This window comes from Pan paniscus, chromosome 19 (assembly GCF_029289425.2).
Source record: "Pan paniscus chromosome 19, NHGRI_mPanPan1-v2.0_pri, whole genome shotgun sequence".
Lineage (NCBI taxonomy): Eukaryota > Metazoa > Chordata > Mammalia > Primates > Hominidae > Pan > Pan paniscus.
Genome location: NC_073268.2, coordinates 79,973,889 through 79,991,032, shown reverse-complemented (window position 1 = coordinate 79,991,032; position 17,144 = coordinate 79,973,889). Strand labels below are relative to the sequence as shown.

Below are 17,144 nucleotides of genomic sequence, written 5' to 3'. Positions count from 1 at the left end.
TTTTCTGACAGTTTTAATAAGCACTTCCCTACATCTGTCCCTACACTGTGTGCGGCACTATTCTTAAGTCCCAGCTTAATATGTACCAATTCATAGACAGAAATGACAAACGATCCACAGGTCCCGGTAGTAAAACATTTACTAGAGAGCAAGCAGAAAGGAATGCACATCTTAAAGAAACCTTCACAAAGTCACAAAAGTCAAAGTTTGTGTATTTCTTTTCCTTTTTATAAACAAGATAAACAAAAATCATCAAAATCATTTCAGCAAAAGACTTTTCTATCATTGGGGCAAGTTAAAAAAAATACAATGAAATAGAAGACACTTTAAAAGCTGTTGTTGGGTTTCTTGTTTAATTTTAAATTTAGCAATACCATCTCAAACCTGGAGCAATCCTGGAACAGTTACCAGGATCACCTTTTCCCTTCAATCCTTGTGGCTTCTGGGAATCTTCAGAGCCTGGGTCTGAAAGGTGTTTCCTACATGTCTCAGGGCTGGATGCAAACCTGGCTGGGGACCTGAGCATCAACTCCCATTTAGAATCAGACATCTCCCTTCCCTGCAAATGTCTACAACTACCAAATTGCTCCCCAACAGTTAGCTCAATGGATTGAATTTGCAGAAGCCAACTCCTAAAATGGGGACTGCCTGGCCATACAACTAAGAAAAAGAAGTCAATTTATAGATGCTTATAAGGTGACACCTTAGTAAAAAATATAAGCTACATATAATATAAACCTAGAGTGAGTTTTGTGCCCTAGAAGGCCCTTTATCCCAGGATAACCTCAACTTACCCTCATGACAACTCACCTAGAGCCAAAAGAAGCTTCCCAGCTCTCACTGCTTCCAAGGACCAAAACAGCTTCCCAAGAAAACATCCGAAAATTCCTTCTGATGAAGGGGTAATGTCTCCAAGCTCCAGCTCTCCACTAAGGGCAGGGGGTCCTTACACTTTGGACCCCAACCCAGCCCTGAGACACCTAGTTACCAAAATCTTTCTAAAAATTAAGGACAACTGATTTCACGCTTTAGCACATCCCCTCTAACTGTCCCATCGACTTTTCTTGCGTTTAGGCGGCTCTGGGACAGCAAAGCCGTCAGCTGTCTTATCTGTCTTGCTGTCCACCTTGTCCATCTTGCTGCTGTCCACTTTGGGTTCCATCTTGGGCTCCATCTTGCTCTCACGATTACAAGCTTCTTTCCTGCTTTCCCCATTCCGACCATCATTTGCACCCCGGTTCTCCCCATGCCGGCCTGCGCTTCCTCCATGTCTGTTCTCCCCGTGCCGATGGCCATCAGTATGACGGCTGCTGCTTTCTGGATGGCGGTATCCATCTCCATGGCGACCACCATCTCCGTGACGTGGACTATCGCTATGCCGATTGCCAGTCTCTCCGTGACTGTGACGGCTGCTGCCCCGGTTCTCAGTATATCTCTCTCTTTTCCCGTTGCTGCCCCCAGTCCCTTCTCGGCTGTTATTCCCTGAAGCTGTGTTGTTGACTCCTTGGGCTCCGGCAGACGGGTAGGTCACAGGGGCACCACTGATGTTGCCAGTATTGCCAAAGCCTGGGATGCCCTTGGTGGCACTGGTGACGGGGCTGTCAGGACTGTTATGGCCCTGTTGTGCTGAGTTAGTTGGAACAGAATTCAAGCTCCCTGCACTAGTCCACCCACTTGCCCCAGCAGCAGAGCTTCCAGCCTTCTGATTACTTAAACTGGCTGCAACAAAGTGACTCTTGTACTGTGACTGAAAGAGAAAGAGACATCAGGAGTAGGTAAGATAGCAAGTTCAAGAAACTTGAATATACAACTTGGCAAATGATGAGGTTTACAGAAACTCTATGCTATCCTGGCACTGTGAGTTTAGTGTCCTGATGGCCCCACAGTATGGTCCCTTTTGTTCTTGTGCTATAAAGGAAAACTTGTGGATCTCTGTGGAGAGATGGACCCCCAGTGTTCTGAAATGTACTTTTATAGCCTGATTGGCTAGAATAAAGCATCTATGTATTTAGCACATTTATCTGCATTCAAAACCAAAAAGTTCTGAAAACTTAAAAAAAATTTTCATACTGAAATTTAAGTTTGACAGCAAAACCTGCCTTGAACTCATTCTATCGATTCACCTTAGTGTGACTATCAGTAAATTTTGCTTCAGAAGTGAGTTGGAGGTGGGTGCCTGGGAGGTGGGCAACACTGCAGGCTGTTGGGAAGGGAGGGAACACACACCCTGCTGCAGGACAACAATCCCAGGCCCCGAGTGTGACTCAGAGTAGACCAGCACAAGGGGTTCTCTAGATCAACTTGCATTTCCAACTAAGCTACTGTTAGGTTTATATTCAAAATCCAAGCAGCGTGAAGACCCTAAATCTAGCATCAAGCCTAGGCGCCCAGCTACAACCAGGAAAACTAAGCCCCTCTGTCACTGCCCAAGAGTTACTGCTGAAAGCGCTTTTAATGAAATGCTTATTTCAGACCTGGAAAGCTGCTTTCATTGCCGTTAGTCGATCTCCCATAGCTCCTGTGGAAGGCTTGTAGGCCTCATAATTGCTCATTACATTGTTATTTCCTCGATCCTAAAAAAATAAACACATCTATGAGAATGAAAAAATAAGCAGGAAAGCTCACTGCCATAAACTAGGCCTCATTATGAAAACCCTTGTAGTGGGAGCAACAAAGGAACTGGATACTTTTAGAAAGCTGCTACTGCTTTGTGAGAAAAGACACAGTGACAATCATTTAAAAATGCTTATGCCCTCAACCCAGAAATTCTATTTCTGGAAATTAACCCTATTAAACAGAAATGCAATCATGTATTTACATAAACACTTCCAATTAATTAAGTAAAAATTACGTTAAAGATGAAAAGGCCCTGAATAGCATATTGTGTGACTGCTCAGGCCCTGAATCAAGACCATGAAGGGTCTGAATTTCGGCTTGAACACTTGTCACTGTAACCTTAGGTGCCTCAGCATTGTTATCTGTACTAACTTCCATTCGGTTGTTTTGAAGATTAACTGAGCCAAAACATCTGATTGCTTGGAATGGTCCTGGCACATATAAAGTGCTCAATAAATATTAGCTATTATTATGCATCATCATCATTATTATTCTAATGTGGGAACAGAGTATGTAATTACAAAGATGCCAAGTTTAATGCTCCAGAAAAGTATACTGGCAGCTTTCTTCCCTGGCTTGGAATCAAGGTGACAGAAAACAGGCAGTTAAGAAAGGCCACCAAAAGGGTACATTTGTTACCTGGTTTGTGAGAAAAACTAGCTCCCGACTTGGAAATTCCTGATCCATTCCTGAGTTTAATGACAAGATATGGCTAGACTTTACAGTGACCCTTTGGCAACATTTCCCTAGCAGCAGGCTTTAGGCCAGTGTTGAAGGGCTTATAAAACCAGACTGCTGGGCCCCAACTCCAGAGTTTCTGATTCACAAGGTCTGGGGTTGGGGATGAGTTTGCATGTGCTGCTGGTCCAGGGACCACAGAGTGAGATCACTGCTAATCTAGAATAATTTCCTGAGCAAGCCTAGTCAACCAAGTACACAAAGATGCTTCTTCAATAGAAAGTTACCATAAGAATGAGCACTGCATTGACTCAAATCAGATTAAATACAAATTCCCTTCTAGACAGGGCTTTAAACTCACTGAGGCTTTCCTGGGTAGATGAGAATATTCCTAATGACTTTCAGGACATGAGACCAACTATAAAGGCACTACTGTAGTAGTCTAGACTCACCATGTTCTCAGAGCCCAGGCCAGGCCGCTCCCTGTAGCCTAGGCCTCCTCCACCAATGTTCAGCTTTTTTCCTTTCCCTCCTTTGAATCGAGATTTCCGAAACCAGGCATTCTGCATTGAACAAAATTCAAGGTTAAGTCAAGGGAGGGAGAAAAGACCAGAAGAAGAGAACCAGGACAAAGAGGAAATTAAGTGGGAAGGGGGAACTTTTGCTTAATTTTCAGCCAGCACTACGCTAAGGGAGGAATTTTCACAGGAACCACAGATTGGTTTCTCTTTGGTAGCATAATCCACCAAATTTGAAAAGTGGCTGAGATCCTTATCTAAGGCTTCCTACAGTGCTCCCTCCCTCAAGGCTCTCCTGGAAGGGAAGTTGTTCAGGTAAGCTTCAAACCCAGAGGAGTAACTTTGGCTACTTCTAACTTCCTTGAGGAAAATGAGCTTATATTTTATTTCTCAAACCATGTATTATTGGACGTAAACATTTGGAACTTAAACAACTGGTATGTTCAGAAGCAAAGGAAAAATGCTATGTGAAGTGAGGCTTATCAGAACTGACTACAGGGACAGACTCCCAGAAAGGATGGTAGCCACACAACTGAAAATTTTATTTACCCGCAGAGCGTAAAAGTTTTCATTGAACTTGACCATTGCCACTCAACATATTTACTCACATTCTCTTAAGAATGCAGGGCGGTGGCTCACGCCTATGAATCCCAGCACTCTGGAGGCCGAGGTGGGCGGATCACTTGAGGCCAGGAGTCAAGACCAGCCTGACCAACATGGTGAAACCCCGTCCCTACTAAAAATACAAAAATTAGCCAGGCATGGTGGCACATGCCTCTAATCCCAGCTGCTTGGAGGCTGAGGCAGGAGAACTGTTTGAACCGGAGAGGCAGAGGTTGCAGTGAGCTGAGACTGCGCCACTGCACTCCAGCCTGGGTGATAGAGTGTGACTCCATCTCAGAAAAAAGAAAAAAAAAAAAAAAAGCAAATGTCTCTGGGAAGGTTAAAGTTTTATCTGACAATCACATATTACCAGCAAAATAAAGTGCTTGAGAGGTAGGGCAGCAGGCTTGGACAAAGTCCTGAGCACAGAAAGCCTGAGGTACAAAAAGAAATGGAAGAAAATGCCAAAGACAAAATGTGTCCTGTTTTAAAAGTTTATTTAGGACTAGCTCTCTGTGCTCAGGAGCAGGGGAGGAAACATTATTCTCTTCTCTCCTGCAGTGCAGGTCCTTTACTCCTAGGACCAGAAACTTGGGCACTGCCACACTGCAGCTGAGTTGTACCAGTTGTGTGAGCTGGCCTAGGCATTTGACAAACTCTTAACAGCTTCTGCTCTCAGAAAGTGTTCCGAACCCATTTGTAATTTGGGGACAGCATGGATTCAGATGACTCCAGGTTTGATTTGTTAGAATGCCTCACTTAGCTTTAGACTGGAAGAGGCAATCAGTGTGGTCAGAGGTCTGAGATCTCAGACTGCAAGGAACAGTTAAGAGGCACCATACAGGCTGGGCACGGTGGCTCACGCCTGTAATCCTAGCACTTTGGGAGGCTGAGGCCGAGGCGGGCGGATCACCTGAGGTCAGGAGTTCGAGACCAGCCCGACCAACATGGCAAAACCCCATCTCTACTAAAAATACAAAAATTGGCCAGGCGTGGTGGTGGGCGCCTGTAATCACAACTGCTTGGGAGGCTAAGGCAGGAGAATTGCTTGAACCCAGGAGGCAGAGGTTGCAGTGAGCCGAGATCGCGCCATTGCACTGCAGCCTGGGTGATAGAGTGAGATTCTGTCTCAAAAAAAAAGGGGGGGGGGCACTATACTATACACATATTGTTTTAAAGGCATCACACATTTTTAGCCTCCCAGAAGAAAAATTTTGTGGGGGAAGAGCAGTAAGGAGAATAGTAACCATCTTTGAGATTAAATTTACTCCTAAGTGTGCTATGGGGTAGAAATTACAGCGACAGATTTTAGCACAAAGGAATAGCTTTTCAAAACAGATGCTGCTGAAAGAAGGAGAAGACCAGATAAGACTAGATGAATTTTAGTATCTCACAATTCCTATCTGTACCTCATAAGCCCCACATCCTCCTAGCCACCCAACTTTCTTGTCAAGTTTTTATGTTATCTGCTCCAGGACTGCTAAAATGTCTTGGTCTTATAACCAGGAGCAATTGAAAGTGTGCCCAGCCCCTCACCTGCATTGCCAGATCTAGGAGTTCCTTAGAAACGTGTTGATTGGCTCCTTCCAAGTTCCGGACCAGATCACCAGCAAAATTGCTGTCCTTGGGAGTGAGTAGGGTATAGGCCACACCCTTCTCACCCGCTCTTCCTGTGCGGCCAATCCTATGCGTGTGGGTATCAATGTCTCGTGCCACATCATAGTTAATGACAGTCTTAATTGAAGGAATGTCCAGACCACGGGCTGAAATAAAAAGCAACCAAATTCTTTTATTCTTCATCTGTAGTCAAAAGATCAAAGTAACCAGAAATGCTAGTGCTAATAAGCCACATTTCCTTTATCTAGGCAAAGCGCATGGGTTTGGTGAGCTGAGATACAGGCATGTTAAGTCATCACCACAGATTCTATGATGTTAGGCCTTCTAGTGTAAGGGACTTTTATTTTTTAGAGACGGAGTCTTGCTCTGTTGCCAGACGGGAGTGCAGTGCCATGATCTCAGCTCACTGCAACCTCCGACTCTCCCTGGTTCAAGCAATTCTCCTGCCTCAGCTTTCCAAGTAGCTGGGATTATAGGCACGCGCCACCACACCCAGCTAATTTTTTTATTTTTAGTAGAGACGGGGTTTCACCATGTTGGCCAGGATGGTCTCGATCTCCTGACCTCAGGTGATCTGCCCGCCTCCACCTCCCAAAATGCTGGGATTACAGGTGTGAGCCACCGTGCCCGACTGGGACTTTTATCTTTTGCATCAGTAATCTGCCATGCCCTCTTCTCTTGCACTGGGAATATATATTTAAAATGTGTCATGAAGCTGAGAAGTTCTCTCCTTTCTAGGAAAAAATATCAGTGTTTAAGGGTAGTTATTAAAACTTGACAGAACAAATCCAGAAATTATATTCCAAAAACTGTTCTCATCCTGAGTTAAGTTGCCCAACTAAGCTGTGTATAGTAGATCAATGTAAGGGTAAGGTATCTACTATATTCAGACATACAATAAGGACATTCACTGCCTTTTTTCCCAGAGTGACTTCTAGCTGCAGGATTCTTTGATTAGAGAGAAATACTAAGTGAAAAGTGGTATCTAGAGCTCCAGACTGTGATCCCTGTGCTGAACTGCTGCTTCCTTGGGGGTTTGGGAGGGGATGGCCAGCCAGGCCAACAGTCTTTCCATCAGCCTGCTCAGATATTACAGGTCTTATGTAGTAAGACAGAGTACCCTTATAGCCTAGGAACTTAATGTTGTTGAAAAATTCATACTCTACCTGCAACATCTGTGGCCACCAGGACTGGGATGTCCTTTTTCTTAAAGTCTGAAATGACCTTGTTTCTCTCACTCTGATCCATATCCCCATGGAGCAGCCCAAGATTATGACCCTCCTGTTTAAGGTTATTCGCTAGCTCTTCAGCATTGGCTTTTTTAGTAACAAAGAGGAGGACACTCCCTGAAGAGGTAAATTCTACCAGACGCCGGGTAAGCCAGTTCCATTTACTAGGTCCAGAATGGAGAATCTCCACAATCTGTGTCACATCTTCATTTGCCTGAGAAGGAAGAAATGAAACAGATGACTGTGACATTGGAGCCAGAGGGCACCTGAACAAGGACTAGGCATTATATTTTCTACCTGCATCGAGAAGACCTTGAACAATCCCAGTTCTCCTTGGGCCTTCAGCAAGTCAAGTGCAGCTCAAAACTCACCTCTCCTTTCCAATCACCTTGCTCTCCACCTGGTGTACATACCTAATTTGTACGCCCCACTACTTTGTAGAGCTTTCCTTAACAATAACCATGGCAAGCAACTGAAGGATTCTCTAAGCAGCCATAACTGAATTCCAAGTCCCAATTCAGAGTAATTTTTCACATAGCGCATATGTACAGGTAAGAAATGAAACCTGATTTTTTCCAGGCCTTTCAGGTCACCCTTTCCCTCCTGCGTAGGCCCCTACCATAATAATTAAAACGTCAGTTCCAACCTAATACGCTGATGCTTCCAGGCACATCTTTTTGTCTCTTTGAAGCCTTTTTAAAACAATTATAAGTTTTGAGACATTCAATAAAACAAAAAAAACACAAAATGAACAAAATCAACTCGTACCCATCACCTAGCTTCAATGATTCCCAACATTTTGCCAGTCTTGTTTCGTCTATCCCCACAACTTGCAAAATACCCAATCTCAAGCATGTTGCATCTATAAACATAACATCTTTTTTTTTTATCTCAATAGTGAGAAATTAATTCTGTGCTCCATAATATGAGAAATAAACCCATTAAGGTCCCATCCAGCCCTGCTTAGGGTTACCTCTCCAATATCTCCCTGCACCACTCGAATAGGGTCGATCAGGATGTCTCTGGCCAACTTTTCAATCTTCTTCCGAAAAGTTGCACTAAATAAGAGAGCTAAAAGGTAAGATAAATTCTGTTAGAGAAACAGTATGATATCTTTATGCATACCCATTAAGCTTCTTTGGCATTCAGGATTATTCAGTTTTTTTACATAAGCTCACCTGAACTTTAAATTTAGTTTAGAAATTGATTCACTAGGGAAAGATTTGCTCTTATTCTATTTTTATTACATTTTTAGTTAAGACAAGTTGTCAGTATGGTTCAGAAAAAGACTCTTGATTTCAAATCAGCAGATCTGTACTGTACACTGCTTCTACCCACTGATAAAACTGTATAATTTAGGGCAGCTTATTTAATTTCTGATCCTTGGTTTTATCATCTATAAAAAGGAACAAGTTATATCTAGCGCTAAGATCCTGTCCAGCTCAGATAAACTCATTACCTCCCTCATTATGGTTCTCACCAACAGACACAAGATCATTTTTACTTCCATAACTCTGAGTGCTTATAAAATAAATAAGTGCCCTTTTTAGTACAAATTTGGTTTAACAAAGGTGCTTCATACATACTCTGCCTGTCAGGACGAACATGACTTGCTATGGATCGAACTTGGTACTCTGCAAGAAACAGAACAATAAAATTATTATAACCTGAAATACAGTTTGGGAAGCCTGGAAAAAGCCATATTAGTAAAAGTCTTCATAAGAAGTTGTAAGAATTAAGAAAATTAGAAACCCCAGGCCAGGCGCAGTGGCTCATGCCTGTAATCCTAGCACTTTGGGAGGCCGAAGCAGGAGGATCACTTGAGGTCAGGAGTTTGCAGCCTGGTCAACACAGCTATTTCTACTAAAAATACCAAAAAAAAAAAAAAAAAAAAAAAAAATTAGCCAGGCTGTGGGGTAGGTGCCTATCACCCCAACTACTCAGGAGGCTGAGGCAGAAGAATCGCTTGAAACTGGAAGGAGGAAGTTGCAGTGAGATCGCACCACTGCACTGCAGCCTGGGCAACAAAAGCAAAACTCTGTCTCAAGAAAAAAGAAGCTCCTAAACATCATTCAGCATAAAAGTGAAAAATTTTCCCTCCATCCAACTGGGCTAGGTCTAGCAGTGTTCCAATCAGTAAAGACAGCTACGAGGATAGGAAAGCAAAGGGCCTCGAATGATCTGACATTCATCTACCCAAGAACACAGACCTTAACCTCTACGATCAAAGGCATATGGATAAAAATGAAGACAGAGAAAATATTCCCCTTATATACAAAGGCACTTTGAAATTTCCTCAACCCAATAAAACCTAACATACTTTTCCAGAGAAAACTCCTAAAAATGTTCATCTTAGCTATATTTCTATAGTCTAACCCCATCCAGGAGTATTTTTAGCTTCTCTCATGCTGAAAAAACAGTCTAGAAAGACATGGAAAAAAAACTAGTATCATGAGGATGGGGACAGAAGAAACTGGTATTCAAGGCATACCAAATCCCATGTCAAACATTCGATCTGCTTCATCAAACACAAGGTAAGAGACTCTTTGAAGATTGGTAGCTTTCTTTTTCACATGATCTATCAGTCGACCCTATAAGATCAACAAAATGAACAGTAAGTATAATTAAAGGCATTCACAGGGACTTTCTAAGCAGTTGCACTCCTGGCAAAAGTGCTAATTCTCTAGTCTCAGACTGTAATAGATACTGGTCCAACAGCCACATACCTTATGCACTACTTAGCTCAAAGGAACAGAAATTTTGAAAACTCAATCGGCATCTTCATTTACACTGTGATTTAAATTCTGTGGGAAAGTGGCCAGAAGCAGTTTTTGAGGCATTCTAAAGTGACCTGATTTAAAGCATAATGACAGGTTTCAATGTTTAAACTACACTCTTCTAGGCTATTCTGACCATATGTATCTTTCTGATTCTTGATGAACTTGGCAATCATTTTGTGGGAGAGTATAAGAAAAACTATTTGACATAGAGGGGAATTTGTAGCTACTAGCCTATATGTCACAGAGACTCTCACTGAACTGCTAATTTAGCCACCAATCAAAATTAAAACCACAGCCTGCCGTTCATCAGAATATTTTCAACCCTGCTTTTACCACACTTTAGGGGAAATTCTCTGCAAAACTAATCATGTTTTCCATACCGAGGGAGGCTGAGAAGCCATTTAAACACAAGGCATACTTACTGGGGTACACACAACAATCTCTGCCCCCTCCTGAAGGGCCTTGGCCTGCTCCCACATACTCCCTCCTCCATATACGGCCACTGATCGAAGATTATATGCTTTTCCAAACCGCTTACATTCTGCATGGATCTACAAAGTTGTGAATAATATATTAACAAACTGTGACACTAACAAATACCTGTCACAACCCAAACGAAGTTCTGAAAAACAGAATGTGATGTCATAAAAAATCGAAACCTAGAACATACTTTAAAATCACGATTTTATTCATAAAGGTATAAATGAATGGAATACCATTATTGCATCTCAACAGATTATCTAAAATCTTCTTTTATTCATTTTACCCCCTTCTCTTCCTGATCCTGTCACTGCTTTTCTACCAAGATAAAATGAATTCATCCTACAGAAAAACTGTCAGCTTATAATACAAACAATCCCCATATCACAATAGGCTTTTCCTCTTAAAAAAAGTAGTTCTGGCCGGGCACAGTGGCTCACACCTGTAATCCCAGCACTGTGGGAGGCCAAGGCAAGCAGATCACTTGAGGTCAGGAGTTTGAGACCAGCCTGGCCAACATGGTGAAACCCCGTCTCTACTAAAAATAAAAAAATTAGCCAGGTGTGGTGGCGTGTGCCCGTGATCCCAGCCTCTCGGCTGAGGCAGGAGAATTGCTTGAAACTGGGAGGTGGAGGTTGCAGTGAGCTGAGATCACACCACTGCACTCCAGCCTGGGCAAAAGAGTGAGACTCTGTCTCAAAAAAAGCAAATAAATAAAAATAAATAAAAACAGTAGTTTTTAGGGGAAAATATGTATTTGGTTATATAGAAAATATTTAACACATAATACTTTCCAAAAGTTTCCTGGTAGCACAACACTGTGAATATACTTAATGCCACTGAACTGTACATTAAAAATGGTTAAGATAATCAATTTTGTGTGTATCTTATCACAATTTAAAAAAAAAGTTTCCTGGTCATTCTATCTCACTTGACTGGCTGGTCCCTTGCTAGTCCACATATGGAAGGAGGCATTCTATAGAAAGCACATACCTGCTGGCAAAGCTCCCTGGTAGGACACACAATCACTGCAATTGGTCCATCACCTGGTTCCAACTCCTTCTGGTCCATTATATGAATCAACATGGGCCAAATGAAGGCTGCAGTTTTCCCACTACCTGTTTTGGCAATACCAATCATGTCTCTACCACTTAATGCCACAGGCACACCCTGGAGAAAAAGTAAAATATAACCACTCTAAAATTTCAATTCTAAAGATGTACTGAAGCAAATCCTGGGGAATGATAAATGACTACTAACATTTTTATTTGCAATGGAACAAAACATACCCGGTGCTATGCATACTGGTTGTGAAATAGAAATATCAATATCCAACATTCTCATTAACTTCTTGATTTATAGGAAATGACATCATTCTCATTACGTGGATATCGGCCACGACTTACAGAACAGAAACAACTCCATTTTGTTTAAAATACAGAAATGAAAAATCAAGGCCGGGCAGTGGCTCACGCCTGTAATCCCAGCACTTTGGGAGGCCGAGGTGGGCAGGTTCCCTGAGCTCAGGAGCTTGAGACCAGCCTGGGCAACACGGTGAAACCCTATCTCAACTAAAATACAAAAAATTAGCCAGGTGTGCTGGCGTGCGCCTGTAATCCCACCTACTTGGGAGGCCGAGGCAGGAGAATTGCTTGAACCTGGGAGGCAGAGATTGCAGTGAGCCAAGATTGCGCCACTGCACTCCAGCTTGGACAACAGAGTGAGACTCTGTCCCCAAAAAAAAACAAAAACAAAAACAAAACAGAAAAATTGCAATTTATAATGAAGGGTTGCTAAAATTTTAAAAATTTTCCCCCCTTAAGAAGGTACAGACTATCTCATTCATATACAGAAAATGAGAATTTTCTGCATAAGAATAAATAAATCCCATATATAAATGGGAAAAAGAAGCTAAAACTTTCAGTAATGAATGAGAATTTTCAAGTGACGAACAAAGGAATTCTAGTCATTGACAGTGCTAAATTTGTCTATATACGAACCTTTTTGGTTAGGTTTAGGCCTAATAAATTATTTTCTTCATATCATATTTTCAACATACGTATCAGATACAAAAGAATATTTGTCAGCCATTTAGTGACTTCTTAAGAGTGATAAATACCTCTATCCTTATCAATAAGGTTCTACACTAAACACTGTTTTACTGCTGTGATTTGTTTTTAAACTAATATAGTCATGAAAGACTACCCTACTTTATTTTTCTTTCATTATGTTTTACTTACCTGGCACTGTATTGGAGTGGGCTGTGTGTATTCAGATTTCCGAATCTGGTGCATAAGTTGTTCGTCAAACCCAAAATGAGCAAAGCTACTTCCTGGTCTAGGAGGTGCAGCACCAGAGACCTAGAGATAGAGACAACTCCCCAGAATGACTTGTACTTCAACATTAACAGCATTTGAAGTTCAACAATACTTACCTGGATCTAGCATTTTAGCTGGAGTATGAAGTAAAAATACAAGTCTGTAAGCCAAAATCATACAATGAAAAGGCAAAACCTCAAATGGTAACAAATATAAACCTCATATTAAAAACTCCATGATAAATATTCCCAAGATAATTGTCATACAATTTTAAATGATTAAAAATTTCTTAACTCAAAATTAATTTTCTCATAACAAAAAAAACGGAAAAAAAATTGTTCAATGAATTGGGAAGCCATAACTGTTCTTTTGCCATTTTGCATTAAGTATTAACCAGATGGTAGAAAAAAATTAATGTATCTTACTCTTGAAATGAAAATTCCAAGTGGGCTCCAAATAAGACAAGTCTACACATGCTGGCTACCAAGATATAATCTACTGCCTCCATTTTCAGTTATGCTTGATGAATTAAAGTCTCACTTAGTGATGGTCCAGCCACTGTCAAGCCCTGTTCAAACTGCACCTAGGTGAAGAATGGGGCTTATAATCTCCATTTTGTCCCCCAAAGTGGTAACCTTTCAATGCTTCTCTGGTGATGTTGATATTTCCAATCAGGATTTCAGGGGTTTTACTTAAAAATTTTCTTGGGTCACTGGGGAGATGAGTAACCTCTTGGAAAACAGACAAGTGTACACACACAAATACACACCCCTCCTGGAAAACAGGAGTTTAAACATCGTGTAGCAACTGATAAGGTGCACACAGGCGAGAAAGTTGTCTATATTAGAGTAGATAGCATAGCATATTTTTTCTGTGTGTTTCATTTACCATCTATCAGCACCTTAAACCAATGTAGCCAATGTGCAGCCCAAAACTTTCTGGTAGGCAGTTTAAACCATTCTGAAATTAGTACATGCATATTTTTAAAAGGTATTAGTTTATTCTAATTTTTAAAATAAAGCATACTATATGTAATTTGACAGACAAGTTTATCTTCATTTCAAAATGTTCTAAGATATCATATGTTAACATCTATTCATTTTGTTTCCTCTTCCTTTAGATGGGGACTCCCACCCTTCATCACTAGCCCATCCAGCACAGAACATATAAAACTGACTGAAATATGAAACAAGAAAATGATCCTATCCTAAAACAGCATCTAGAAGACTAAAACAATCAAATTAAGAGACATGAACAGAAGGGATATAATAATTACTCTGGCAAAGACAGTTCAGAGACCACTAGAAAAGAAATTCAAGGTTATTAGTTTAGATAACCAATACTACTAAATCTGGACTAATTAACATTAATATTAAGAATATTGAGCTTAATGATTCTTACCCGAAGATTGAGCTTATGCCGGAGATCTATTAACTGCTGTGGAGTGAGGTTGGTTATCTCTTCATGCTCATTGTAAAAGTTTTTTTCAAATGGTGGATAGTCAATCTGCAGGTCCAATTATTCAAAGTTAGTCTAGAATTCAAGAGTCAATTCTGTAAGTTTGATTTTATTGCAAAATAATCTTTTCCAAATTTTACACAAGTAAAGCCATTCCAGCTAGAGAAAGCAAAAAAATTAATTTATTCTCAACTTAGATCCTAAAAAGTATAGCTAGTTTGTTTTCTGTTCCTATTTTCAATATAAACACCAACCTACTTCTTTTTTTGGTTGAGACAGTCTCGCTCTGTCACCCAGGCTGTAGTGCAGTGGTGCGATCCTGGCTCACTGCAGCCTCCACCTCCCCGGTTCAAACAATTCTCACACCACCTCAGCCTCCCAAGTAGCTGGGATTACAGGCATGAGCCACTGTGCCTAGCCTAACACCAACCTACTTCCTAAAGAGACTCTTAAGGAAACCTCGAATTTGAACAACATTGAAGCAGACTAAGGAATCTCTCTATAATGCCAAAGACCTCAGAGGACAGAGAAGATATTTCACCATATAACATTTAAATATGTTTTGAATAAAGCTGTTTAACCTAGCTCTAAGCATTTAAAAACATTCCTAATATTTATTTTGGAGATAGCTCTGCTTTTAGAGGGAGTTCTATTCTGTTTAAAAACATGGAGTTGTTTATAACTTTTAAAAAATGTATGGCCAAGAATTTCCAATTCCAGAAAGTAGTAGTCACTTCTATTATTCTTTTCATAGCTTAGTGTAGTAGGTATACAAAACATAAGCACATCACCACCTATCAATTTGGCTAAATTATTTTTTATAAACTATTTTTTTTTTCAGAGACAGGGTCTTGCTATGTTGCCCAGGCTAGACTCAAACTCCTGGGCTCAAGTGATTCTCCTGCCTCAGCCTCTCCAGTAGCTGGGACTCCAAGCATGCACCACCATGCCTGGTTCTTAAACTTATTTTTTAAGAAAAATATAAGCATTCTATAGGTAGTTAAAAAAAAATCATAGTTCTGGATACATAAAAAAAATGGGAAGAAGAGTGACACTGTTGTATTTTCACAAATCTCTTTATTAATGTCGACTTAAATAGCTCCTACTATATTCAAATTATTGCAATAGGTTGGTTTTATTTAAGCCTATAAGAAATTCTTGCCTCCAGGCCTGGAGCAGTGGCTCATACCCGTAATCCCAGCACTTTGGGAGGCTGAGGCCGATGGATCACTTGAGGTCAGGAGTTCAAGACCAGCCTGGCCAACATGGTGAAAGCCCGTCTCTACCAAAAATACAAAAATTAGCTGGGCGTAGTGGCAAACACCTGTAGTCCCAGCTACTCGGGAGGCTGAGGCAGGAGAATCTCTTGAGCCCGGGAGGAGGAGGAGGTTGCAGTGAGCCAAGGTTGCGTCACTGCACTCCAGCCTGGGCGACAGAGCAGGACTCCATCTCAAAAAAAGAAAAAAAAGAAAAGGAAAAATACGTAGTTGAAAAAGAGAGGACAGTATTTTAGTAGCCTTTTCAGATACCTTTTTTTTTTTTTTTTTTTTTTTTTGAGATGGAGTCTTGCTCTGTCTCCCAGGCTGGAGTGCAGTGGCACAACCTCAGCTCACTGCAACCTCCTCCTCCAAGGTTTAAGTGATTCCCCTGCCTCAGCCTCCTGAGTAACTGGGATTACTGATGCCTGCCACCAATCCCAAAGACAGGGGTTTCACCATGTTGGCCAGGCTGGTCTCAAACTCCTGCCCTCAAGTGATCTGCCCGCCTTGGCCTCCCAAAGTGCTGGAATTACAGGCATGAGCCACCGCACCCAGCCCTTTTCAGATACTTTTTATTTTACACTAAAACTTGACAAATGGTCATTTCCTAAAAGTTATTTTCGTTGTGTAATCTGAAACCATATTACTGAAGTTTTCACACTCTGTTACATTATAATCCATTTATTTATCATGTATTTTGAGTTGAGCTTTTATTCATGCTTGACTTTGTAATGTCATACATTGATCATTTGGAAAATATTGGTTCACTGAGGTTATATACAGATCATCCAAATGTTAACACATTTCATTATATTAAAAATCAGTTACTAATATCACCATCAATTTTGTCACAATGGTCGTTAAGTACTGAAAAGCTGTCAAGCCTACTGTGGTAGATGTAAGTTTTCCAAATTCTAATTTTTGCTTGAAAGCTTGAATTTTTTTTTTTTTTGAGATGGAGTGTTGTTCTTATTGCCCAGGCTGGAGTGCATGATCTCGGCTCACTGCAACCTCTGCCTCCTGGATTTGAGTGACTCTCCTGCCTCACTCTCCCGAGTAGCTGGGATTACAGGCATGCACCACCACGCCTGGCTAATTCTGTATTTTTAGTAGAGATGGGGTTTCTCCATGTTGGTCAGGCTGGTCTCAAACTGCTGACCTCAGGTGATCCACCCGCCTCGGCCTCCCAAAGTGCTGGGATTACAGGCATGAGCCACCATACCCAGCCTGAATTTTGTTATTAAAAAACAAAATTTAGATGGAGTTTCACCAAGTTGCCCAGGCTTATCTCAAATTCCTGAGCTCAAGCGATCTACCCGCCTCAGCCTCCCAAAGTGTTGAAATTACAGGCGTGAGCCATTGCGTCTGGCCGAAAGTTTGAATGTCTATCATGGGTAATCAACACTTTCAATTGTTTTCCTTGAAATGTCATTGATTTTGTCCAGTGAAAGTGGTGTTCTATGAAAAAAAGTAGCTAGTTCACCTTACAACTCAAACACATAAGTGCTTTTCCTTGAAATGGCTATCATATTTTGGTATGCAACAGAAATGCTTTATGCGTACTTCCCATTTTATCACACAGAATAAA

At 41.1% G+C, this 17,144-nt stretch overlaps 1 protein-coding gene across 3 annotated transcripts in view; it reads right to left on the bottom strand.

The window, feature by feature from the left end:
• Positions 1-121: 121 nt before the first annotated feature.
• DDX42 (DEAD-box helicase 42) overlaps positions 122-17,144 on the bottom strand; it is a 44,635-nt gene continuing 27,612 nt past the window's right edge. For all 3 annotated transcript variants that reach the window (XM_034942701.4, XM_034942702.4, XM_034942704.3), the window contains 12 exons: positions 14,241-14,345; positions 12,762-12,881; positions 11,515-11,691; positions 10,464-10,592; positions 9,753-9,852; positions 8,848-8,895; positions 8,235-8,332; positions 7,199-7,475; positions 5,952-6,178; positions 3,747-3,857; positions 2,475-2,573; positions 122-1,747 (listed from right to left, as the gene is read on the bottom strand). In XM_034942701.4, the coding sequence (XP_034798592.1) occupies positions 1,043-1,747; positions 2,475-2,573; positions 3,747-3,857; positions 5,952-6,178; positions 7,199-7,475; positions 8,235-8,332; positions 8,848-8,895; positions 9,753-9,852; positions 10,464-10,592; positions 11,515-11,691; positions 12,762-12,881; positions 14,241-14,345 (2,196 nt within the window). In that variant the 3' untranslated portion in view covers positions 122-1,042. The remainder of the gene's footprint in view (positions 1,748-2,474; positions 2,574-3,746; positions 3,858-5,951; positions 6,179-7,198; positions 7,476-8,234; positions 8,333-8,847; positions 8,896-9,752; positions 9,853-10,463; positions 10,593-11,514; positions 11,692-12,761; positions 12,882-14,240; positions 14,346-17,144) is intronic.